The sequence below is a fragment of the Haliotis cracherodii genome, unplaced genomic scaffold (genome assembly GCF_022045235.1).
Source record: "Haliotis cracherodii isolate W230 unplaced genomic scaffold, xgHalCrac1.p SCAF_13, whole genome shotgun sequence".
Taxonomy (NCBI): domain Eukaryota; kingdom Metazoa; phylum Mollusca; class Gastropoda; order Lepetellida; family Haliotidae; genus Haliotis; species Haliotis cracherodii.
Window position 1 is genome coordinate 6,958,477 of NW_027266268.1, and position 11,742 is coordinate 6,970,218.

The 11,742-nt window shown below is 43.6% G+C and overlaps 1 protein-coding gene across 1 annotated transcript; it reads right to left on the minus strand.

The window, feature by feature from the left end:
* Positions 1–220: 220 nt before the first annotated feature.
* LOC139458821 (protein HtrL-like) lies at positions 221–11,537 on the minus strand. The gene is made up of 3 exons (XM_071240246.1): positions 11,384–11,537; positions 3,015–3,099; positions 221–1,614 (listed from the first exon to the last, which is right to left on the minus strand). Exons 2-3 carry the CDS (start codon positions 3,087–3,089, stop codon positions 733–735), a joined length of 957 nt encoding a protein of 318 aa, XP_071096347.1. The 5' UTR covers positions 3,090–3,099; positions 11,384–11,537; the 3' UTR covers positions 221–732.
* Positions 11,538–11,742: the final 205 nt, after the last annotated feature.

Genomic DNA, 11,742 nt, shown 5'->3' on the forward strand with positions numbered 1-11,742 from the left:
GCATCTTCTAAATTAATAATTTGATGCTTATCTGTTTGATGAAACAGCTCCCTGGAAGCATGGTGCATCACACCTGCATTGTCATAGCCATGGTACACGACATGGAGGCATGTAGTAGGAAATGTAGAAAAGTTCTTTACACTTGAGAGAGATAGAGGGAATGCCCAAGCTCTGGAGCTTTCATACCAAGCCCAACATGGGTACAATGTGTGAAGCCCATTTCTGGTGTCTCTCACCGTGATATTGCTGGAATATTGCGGATTAAAACACAACTCAATCACTATCATACCAGGCATACGGTTTAATAAATAAAACACATTCGTGACCAACTCGTGTTATTCCGGGACAAGCCGAATAGCGACTCCATTCGTGACCAACTCGTGTTATTCAGGGACAAGCCGTCTTCTTGCAGGTTACGGAAAGGGCCGAGTGGTGACGAATGCGCCAAAGTTGTAAAACGTCTATGTCCTCCGTCGCTTTCATTTCAAGCTGAAGCGCTGTAATATAACTGACAAGCGGCAAACAAACCGAACATATTCATGATCACTCACAGCTCTCCGTAGCACAGATACCCTCGATAGAACCAGCAGTCCCCATACCAATGAGATGAATGTGGTTGTAGTTGCACGGTAGGGTTCAACCGGTTCTATGTCCTCCGTCGCTTTCATTTCAAGCTGAAGCGCTGTAATATAACTGACAAGCGGCAAACAAACCCAACATATTCATGATCACTCACAGCTCTCCGTAGCACAGATACCCTAGATAGAACCAGCAGTCCCCATACCAATGAGATGAATATGGTTGTAGTTGCACGGTAGGTTTTAAGCGCACCTCCGCTTTTGAGTACATCGCAAACAGAACCTGCTGGTCCGAGTTGCTCAGCTTCAAGTCCAAGTAATGCTCCACTGCCCTTCTGTATTCCTTCACAAACTGGCGAAACACATCTCTCTCGGCGACGACAAGTCCCCCTCCCACCCAAACGTATTTATTTTTGAAAATGTCTTCTGGTAGTTCCTCCAAAGAATATCGAGTCACTTTATTGATGGCTATTTTTTTCTCGTCAAAGTCTCGCGGAAGAGTTAACCGGAAGTCCCTCTTCCTGCTTGTGATTAACCGGAAGTAACCCACATCCAGCCACATGTAATATTTGGTATGGAAGACGTCACTCTCTATGGCTTTCTCAACACAGGCGTACTTTGCATTCTGAACACAGGGGTATTCTGGAACAACTGTATTTGGTTGGTATTTCGGATAGTTCGGGTCGGAATAGATGTCACGAACTTTGTCCAAATGGTCAAAAGCCCACAACTGGTTCTTTTCAATCTTAATGATTTTTGTGATGTTCATCAGGTGTTGTCGCATGTCGGTGAACAGTCTGACAAACTGCTCCGAGTCCGTGTATACAACCAGTGGGTTCATGAGATGCTTGTACACCGTGGCCCACTCCAGATACAGCGTGGGACCGAACACCGCATCTTTTCCTTTCTTAAAGTTACCAAGGTTGAAGAAAGCAGTCACTATCGTGACGTCCGGAGGTACTCGGGCATCTCCGGTGAACTTCGGATAAGATCGTAAGAAGTTGGTGTCCATTAAACATGGTTGATTCAGCATTTGCTAGAAAAGAAATGTCTATCTTAATATCCAATAGCAAAATACAGCACATATATGATATTACATAAACGTGGTATAAATATATATTAGTTGGGTTTACTCCGATTTTGGCAATATTCACATAGCGGGAAAAAACAACATGGGCCTCACATTACAGTTATATCGCGGCGTGTCAGCTTAATGTTGGAGGAAAGCCCGAAGTGATGCAGGTCTCAGACGTTTACCACTTCGGTCAAACCCACGAGCACGGGTATGGTGCTGACAAACCTAGGAACATAATCGGGGCGAACCGGGATTCGAACCCACAATCATAGGTTTCTGGCGTGCCAAAGGGCCGCAACTCTGCACAGCGATTCGCGGCGCCTAAGACGACTGGGCCACCCGAGTTCCAGTATCAAAGTAAGACACAAGAACACCACAAAGCTGGTCATAATATAAATACAACAGATCGTTTGATCCACCCTTATATATTACGGCGTGTCAGTTCAGTATCACTTTATGTGGAAGGAATACCACAGTGAATGAGTGATTCTGGTTTTAAGCCGTTTTTAGCAATATTCTAGCAATATTACGGCGGGTGACACCAGATATGGGCTTCACACATTGCACACATTTAGGGAATCGAACCCGGTTTCCGACGTGACGAGCGAAAGCGTTAACCACCAGGCTACCCCGCCGCCCCTGAAGAGTAAGTGAGTGAGTTGGGTTTAACGCCGCTTTTAACAGTATTACAGTTATATCGCGGCGTGTCAGCTTAATGTGGGATGAAAGCCCGAAGTGATGCAGGTCTCAGACGTTTACCACTTCGGTGAAACCCACGAGCACGGGTATGGTGCTGACAAACCTAAAAACATCATCGGGGTGAACCGGGATTCGAACCCACAATCATGGGTTTCTGGCGTGCCCAAGGGACGCAACTCTGCACAGCGAACCCGAAGAGCGCCTCCCCCCATGTGGGGAATAGCATCCGAACCTTCGGCATGACGAGTGACGAACACTCCCTACAGCATCGAGAAAACTGCTGAAATCAACAACAACCACTGCCACTGTCTTCGAATCGGCAGCTAATGAATCAAGCGTGTATAAAATCTTTAAACTATCAGTTCTTGTGAGGATAGGCGTGTTATCTCAGACTGCTGATGATTAATGTTTCTATGCAAATAGTGAGTTAGTGATAAGTTGGGTTTAAAGCCGGGTTTAATATTATTCCAGTCACATCACGGCGTGTCAGTTTAACAAACCCAGGAACAAACGGCGTGAACCGGGATTGGAACCCACGATCATAAAAAGTAAGGGACGCAACTCTGCACAGCGAATTGCGGCGCCTTAGACGGCTGGGCCACCTATCTCCCTTGCAAATAGTAACAATGTTGATTAGATACACTGTTTCTTGTGCTTCTTACCTGGATTACATAGTAGACAAGGACGCAGCAGCCAAGGAACTTCAGGGATCGAAACCAGTTTCTGTGCAACCCCATGTTCCAAGGACTGGGGAAAAGGGAAAAGAAACACATATTAAATATGTGAATATGTGAGTATGTGAGTGTGAGTGAGTGAGTGAGTTTGGTTTCATACTTCTTTGAGGAGTGTTGCAGTTATATCACAAAAACAAACCCATAGCGACACAGGTCGTATAGATTCGTCACAACCAATGTACAAAGTTTTGTTGCAACAAATCAGGGATCAAGATAAGAGCTAATCTGGGATTCGAACCAACGATCAGCGGATGGCTGCAAAGAAAGGAACACAACTCAACAGCATTTTAAGGCGCCTTGGACATCTGTGCTCCAAAATGGACGCTAATTGGTTAATAGGAGTGAGTGAGTTAGGTTTAATCCCGCTTTGAACACTATTTCAGTTATGTTTCTAGGTTTGTCAGCACCATACCCATACTCGTGGGTTTCACCGAAGTGGTAAACGTCTGAGACCTGCATCACTTCGGGCTTTCCTCCCACATTAATCTGACACGCCGCGATATAACTGTAATACTGTTAAAAGCGGCGTTAAACCCAACTCACTCACTCAATAACCCCAAGGCTACCCCACCGGCCCGTGTGCGTCAAGTCTCACATTGGAATGTACTCAGTAATCATTACGACGCGTACACCCTCACACTGTCTCTGTGGTCGAACTGCGAGGTACTGTTGGACGATGTATGTTGATGATGCAGAAATGCCAGCGTCAGTAGGTAGTTACCACCGAGCCTCACTTGCTACTTGCAAACACGTGTAATCGTCACCATAGAAATACGGCTTGATTGGAACATGCACGCACATCACGAGTTAAACGTGACAGCGTGTCGGCCTCGATAGGATTCTGTGCCTGTCTGTGCCAGCCATGCAATCACCAGCGTTCAGACTAACACTTAGTCTTTGAAAATATTTCTCTAAAATATTGTTATTTTTTTCAAAAGAAGCTTCCCTCCTCCGCTGTGGAATCTGTAAACTAGACTTGGTACAGTTTGATCGAGACTTGCCTTGGCTTTTAGAAAAATAAATAAATATATATAATCTAGAAACTAGACTTGGTTCAGTTTGATCTGGACTTCCCTTGGTGAGTGAGTTAAGGTTTATAGTCACATCGGCAATATTTCAGCCATATCGTGATTAAATCAAGCAATATATTAATGAAAGATTTTAGAAATATATATATATGCTGTCATGGCGCAAGACTAGCCAGCATTCACTACATTTAGTATAGCCTAAGCCGAGGGGTGCCGATGACCCAGGGAGCACGAATATTTCCTGATGAACGAGCCGAGCCGAGCCGCTTGTTATGTGTGCCCACTTGCAGCATGGAATCTCTGAACGGCAGATCTCAACAACATCCTTCATTTTGAACTGATTACACCAGAAAAGAAGCAAACACGTGCGCACGTAAAGAGAAAATTTCATGGTTTTAGTATAAAATGGCAGACAACTAAAATGTGCACACACGATGGGTAATGTACTTGTATTACCACGTCAAAATCTGCATACGTACAACTGGCATTGTTCATTTAGATAGTTTCTGTGATGTTTACTGCATTGATTTAACTAATTCGTTTATCTTAATCATCCTTACCTTTGAAAGGAGGGACACCGAAAGCCAGCAACCCTGTGATCGGGTTAACGGATAACACTTAAGGCATTGAACAAATCACACATCTTCCACTATCTGTTTAACGCATTCCACCTTTTAGTATTTCTTTTTAGATACTTATTTATAAACAATTAAAGATATAAATACAATCGAATTAATCCATACGTTGGTGAACACTGGTTGAATCTCCGATGGTCTCGTTCAATGATTCAGACGAGTCCAAGTGAGGTGAAATTGGGTTTAACGTCGCGTCCATGATTATTGCACTTATATAGCGACGTGTGTGTGTGTGTGTGTGTGTGTGTGGCTGCTTGTACTAGTCCGGACTGATGCCGATTTATAGTGCTAGCTCACTGAGATACCATGCCGCAGTTTAACATGAATACCCCTCTCAGACACAGTATACTGACTCCGAGCCGACCAGTCCTTGTTTTAGCCCCTTAATGTCGAGCGCCAGACAGGGTAACAACAAGTACCATCTTTTAACGTCTTTTGGTATGACGCGGGCGGACGCTCTACCTCTAGACCACGGATGCGGTCCAGACGAGTCCAGATTCACTCTGGACTTACTGGGTAGAAGTGGACATGTCTAAAAGCGTCCTAACGAACGTCATGCGGACGTCAGCGTAAGGCAACGTGACAGATTTAGGGGTGGGTCTGTAAAGATATGGGTTGGAATCACTATGACAGCCAGATCGCCACTGCTTATTGTCCATGGAAGGGTTACTGGACAGAACTACCGAGATAACATACTTGCGTCAATCATGGTGCCGTTTGCTCGTCTTTCGAAACGCTAACGGTCTTACCCACCGTGCTCGTATCCTAACTTTCTACTCAAGCAGCAAAACATCACAAGAATGCAATGGCCAAACACGAGTCCTGACATCTCCTTCAAAGAACACAACGGGGACATCGGGAGACGTGTTCGCCTACGTCAAAGTCCACCCGCTAAGTTAGCCGAACGTGACCATACAAGACTCCCTCAGATTGATTGGGGATTGATTCCCCACGTTGCCACGATGTATAGATGAATGTTTGACCAATCGGGGGTGCATGACCCATTACATATCAAGTCACTTCAAACATTCATTTTTGTAGACACCCATGTCATCTGTCGTGGTAGTTTGCACCCTTTCAGTACACCGCCAGCATATTCTGTTGATTGTCATGATACACCTAGTCCTTCCTGTTTCTTATCCATCTATTGCCATCACTCAATATCTCTGTGTATTTAGTACTCATCGGGGGCACGGGTGGCCTAGTCTTCTAAGGCGCCGCGATTCGCTGTGCAGAGTTGCGTCCCGTGGACACGCCAGAAACCTATGATTGTGGGTTCGAATCCCGGTTTGCCCCGATTATGTTTCCAGGTTTGTCAGCACCATACCCGTGCTCGTGGGTTTCACCGAAGTGATAAACGTCTGAGACCTGCATCACTGGATTGTCTGGTCTAGACTCGATTATTTACAGACCGCCGTCATATAGCTGGAATATTGCTGAGTGCGGCGTAACGAACAAACAAATCTCATGAAGACACTTCCCCGGCAACAGTGTCTTAGACGTGTGCTTTGAAACCGAAGTCAACCAGCATCGCTTCAGCGCCTGGTCACCTTGTTTATCTTGGTGGTGGTGAAATGGGGCTTAATGTCGCGTCCATGATTATTGCACTTAAAGAGCGACGTACATGTACGTGTGTGTGTGTGTGTGTGTGTGTGTGTGTGTGTGGCTGCTTGTACTAGACCGGACTGATGCCGATTTATAGATACCATGCCGCAGTTTAACATGAATACCCCACTCAGACACAGTATACTGACTCCGAGCCGACCAGTCCTTGCTTTAACCCCTTATTGCCGAGCGCCAGACAGGGTAACAACAAGTACCATAGGTATTTTTGGTATGATGCGGCCGGGATCGAACCCCGTACCTTCCGCTCTCCGGGCGGACGCTCTAGACCACGGAGGCGGTCTGTTTATCTTGGACACGGTTTATTATCTCAGAGTCTCTTGTATCTTAGATACTTATATTTTTCGTTATTTTCGCTTCATGTTCTTTGTATAACCAACAGTGATGTTGTTATTAACCATCTAAATTAATATATTGTTGTAGGAAAACGGTGGGTATTGTCCTTGTACCGTCATTAGTGCTTGAACCATTTATTAGTAATTTCAAATTTCAGGGGCGGTCGGGTAGCCTAGTGGTTAAAGCGTTCGCTCGTCACGCCGAAGACTCGGGTTCGATTCCCGACATGGGTACAATGTGTGAAGCCCATTTCTGGTGTCCCCCTCCGTGATATTGCTGGAATATTGCTAAAAGCGGCGTAAAACCATACTCACTCAGTTTGATGCAACGCTTTTTGTATACTACGACCTTGACATCTGGAGTGATCCTCATTGGTGACATCGCCAGTAGTGCCTACTTATAAATTTTGCAAACCCAGTTTTTCTCTAACTGTACAAATAATTTGTCTTATTTTACAGCTGCTTATTGTTTGCAGAGTGCAGATGTAATTCCGAAGTCGATACAGCTGCTTTCAAGTAACAGGATCAAGAGAAAGTCTACGAAGTTACCGGTTCACTACTGTAGGCCTCTATTGTAGTGGTCTGGGCCCACTTGCACAAATTGATCTTAGTGCTAAGACTATCGTAAGCCTATGTTAAAGTATTGGAGTTACGATCATCTCAGCGCTAAGATCGCTTTGTGCAAGTGAGCCCAGTAGTGGTCTATTAACTCTTGTAAGATGACAGTACCAGAATTTGAAATTTGGTTTTAATTCGTGAAAATGCAGCCCTAGTTCAAAGAATAATTCGTTCAAGCGCTTAAAATGTAAATCATGGTGTTTGTTTGTTTGATTGTTTGTTGTTTAACGCCTCACTCAGCAATATTCTGCGATATGGCGGCGGTGTGTAAATGATCGAGTCTGGACCAGATAATCCAGTGATTGACATCATTAGCACCGAATGGGTAGCCTAGTGGGTAAAGCTTTCGCTCGCCACGCCGAAGACTCGGGTTCGATTCCCGACATGGGTACAATGTGTGAAGCCCATTTCTGGTGTCCCCCTCCGTGATATTGCTGGAATATTGCTAAAAGCGGCGTAAAACCATACTCACTCAGTTTGATGCAACGCTTTTTGTATACTACGACCTTGACATCTGGAGTGATCCTCATTGGTGACATCGCCAGTAGTGCCTACTTATAAATTTTGCAAACCCAGTTTTTCTCTAACTGTACAAATAATTTGTCTTATTTTACAGCTGCTTATTGTTTGCAGAGTGCAGATGTAATTCCGAAGTCGATACAGCTGCTTTCAAGTAACAGGATCAAGAGAAAGTCTACGAAGTTACCGGTTCACTACTGTAGGCCTCTATTGTAGTGGTCTGGGCCCACTTGCACAAATTGATCTTAGTGCTAAGACTATCGTAAGCCTATGTTAAAGTATTGGAGTTACGATCATCTCAGCGCTAAGATCGCTTTGTGCAAGTGAGCCCAGTAGTGGTCTATTAACTCTTGTAAGATGACAGTACCAGAATTTGAAATTTGGTTTTAATTCGTGAAAATGCAGCCCTAGTTCAAAGAATAATTCGTTCAAGCGCTTAAAATGTAAATCATGGTGTTTGTTTGTTTGATTGTTTGTTGTTTAACGCCTCACTCAGCAATATTCTGCGATATGGCGGCGGTGTGTAAATGATCGAGTCTGGACCAGATAATCCAGTGATTGACATCGTTAGCACCGAATGGGTAGCCTAGTGGGTAAAGCTTTCGCTCGCCACGCCGAAGACCCGGGTTCGATTCCCGACATGGGTACAATGTTTGAAGCTCATTTCTGGTGTCCCCTGCCTTGATGTTGCTGGAATATTGCTTAAAGCGGCGTAAAACCAAACTCACCCACCATTAGCACCGATCCTGAGAATTGAGATACGATGACATACATCAACCAAGTCAGCGAGCCTGACCACCCCGCTAATCGCCTCTTACGACACAAGCATAGTCACCTATTACTGCAAGCATGAGTTGCTGAAGACCTATTTTATCCCGGATCTTCACGTGTCTGTAAATCATGTAATTCGTTTTTACGGGTATACCTCTTTCTGTCCCCATACCTAAATCCTGAGGACGGTTTGACTTTTCATACTTCAACGTGTCTTTCAGTTTTGAATGCGGATTGGTTTTAGAAATTAGATGTAATTATGAACAATATCTTTCTCATTTTCTGTTGTAACGGTGATGAATTTCAATGTTTATTTTGCTCAATGTTACTGATAACCTTTAAAATACACAGAATTGATAGAAATCGTTACAGTATACAGTTAGAGTTGCCGGTCTACTGCCTGCGAGCGGTTATATTCAGTAGTGCGCGCACCTCGATCTAGGTCAGTCGCCCCAGATCAAAATGTACTTACTCTCGCTGCATATCGCGGGGACTATCAGTACATTGTATACTGTCTAATTCAGCCAGTAAACCCGGGGCCCCGTCCCAAAGAGCGATCTTTGTGCTGATGCGATGGTGACACCCTTAATTAAACATAGACTTGCGACAGAGCTCGCTTTATACAACGGCACCCTGTTATTACGAATAGAAATGTGCTCATTAACAGAGATCCATGTCAATATTTTATATTTTTAAATATTATTTTGTTATATTTTATTTTTATTTTGTTATCGAACTAATAATATGTTTATGAATTCAAGTACACGTGAGTAATCACTATTCTGTGTAACTGTATCACATTTTATACTGGGTCACCTTCAGTAAAATATCTTCTTATTAGATCAAATCACTCTTGAATACACAAAGTCACCCGCCTAAGAACTACTGCGAATTACCAGCAGATAAAAGCTTATTGCCTATTTATTTTTAAGTGACTACAGTACGCATTTTGAATGCAGGAAAGTGTGAATGTTTTGTTTGTGGTTTAACGCTGCATTCACCAATATTCCAGCTAGTTGACAGCGATCTGAAAATAATCGAGTCTGGACAAAAGACAATCCAGTGATTGACATCATGAGCATCGATCCACGCAATTGGGATACGATGACATGCATCAACCAAGTCAGCTAACGTGACCACCAGATCCCGTAAGTCGCCTCTTATGAAAAGCATATTCGCCTTTTACGGCAAGCATGGGTTGCTGAAGACTTATTATAACCCGGATCTTCACGGTTCGGTTTCTATTCTACTTATCGTGATGCGTGCGGGGTTAAACAGCAACACATACAGATAATGGTATTAACGTCTGATCTTCACGGGTCTTTAGAAATGTACATGAACCTGTTCATTGTTTATCAATATCAACATGTGATATTGGCTATGATCTCACGACCGTTTAAACGCGAAGGAATATCATTTTGGAAAATTGTTTTTAATCAAAACTGTGATTTAATTACGTTGCGTGAAACAGTTTGGATGGACGATGAGGATATTCTCTTCCCAGGCTATGCATGTACCCGGTATGGCAACAACTGGGCCAATTTACACCACAAAGCACGTCGAGGGAGTATTGATTGCACTGGTCCTGGAATATTTTGATATCTGTACTTGACTAAAATGAGGGGAGTATTCTTTGGCTTAAACTCATGAAGATCAGATTTTAACATATGTTGTGTGCTATTTGAGTCGTTCGGGGTCATTGCACGTGAGAGACGTTGAGAATTTAATAATCCACTTAAAATACGGTTACATACTTACCAGAGTGTCACATCACCAACTACCTATTTCCACTTACTTCAGTGTGGAACCTATTCCACAGGTTATGAACAGTTTTAACAAGGCCTTAGTTAACTTTTTTTTGACAGGGGGGCAAATATTTGTACAAGTATCACTTGTCCCCAACTTGATTCAAATAAAACTATTCTCTCGGGATTTAACCCGTAACTCGTGAAGGTTTTTTTCTGTTTGGCTGCAGTCAGTAGACGGGTGGAAAACTTGACCTCACAAAGTCGTCTGCAACGTGTATTCAGTTACAGTGAGTGAGTTAAAATCTAACGTCGCATCGGTACTATTTCAGCCATATAGCGACGCGACCAAGTAAATAATTATATTTACAATTGAGTCACAATGTCGTCTGCTACGTGTATTCAGTAACATTGTCGTCTGCTACGTGTCCAATTCATGTCTTCCACAACAATGCCGCCTGGTACATACATGTTACCTACATTCTAACTGAAATACCGTGGATCGCAAGTATAACTATGAAAACCACATGTAACCGTAACAATTGCCTGACCTTGATTCATCAGCTATGATTTTTCAAGCGCATTGTCACCGCTCCTCTCAAGCCATATCAAGTACATTGAGCCCTAGGTCGGGTAACGAAAAGGAGCATTGAAACATGTATGTACTGACCTAGGAAAAGCTCTACATCGTACAAGCACCGTCCTGGCCATCTGCAATGACTTTTCTACACACTGTAGACGTGGCATTCACACTGGTCAAGTCAAATAGCATGAGGGTAAATTGTATGAGTCGGTGCTGGTACAAGGCTCGGGTGTGGGTGATTAAACAATAAATCGCTAGGCGACTGTGTAAGCTGTATCAAGTGGCTCTGCATGAGTGGACGTGAAGCATTTTTATAATCGTCCAATGTGTATATGAACTAACGAGCACACGTTATGCAATAGAAGTGTCGTTTTCCTAGTATTCTAATGTTTCAGGTTACCCCAAATGGCTCTACACTGGTGGGAGCGAAATCTACTTACAATTGTCCAAAGCGCAGATGAACCAACACACATGCACATGATATCCGCTTGAACTTTCATCCGTATATCCTGAGTGCACAAACTCCACCTCCACATCAAGGGTTACAAACTACTCTCACTTTCAAAAACAAACGACAGACCCTGTGGTGAGCTCGCCATCTTGCCTCGGGGATTGATGTCTGATTGGTCGAATCACAAGGTCAACCAATCAAGCATCGCGTTCTCACATTTCAATCACTGACCTCATATTTCGAGTTATATAGTCCAAAATAACTGCATGTCACGTGTTACTTTTATTACAGCATCCATTACGTATATATGCTCTTCAAGCGAAGATGGGGATACTTGGAAATAAGAGA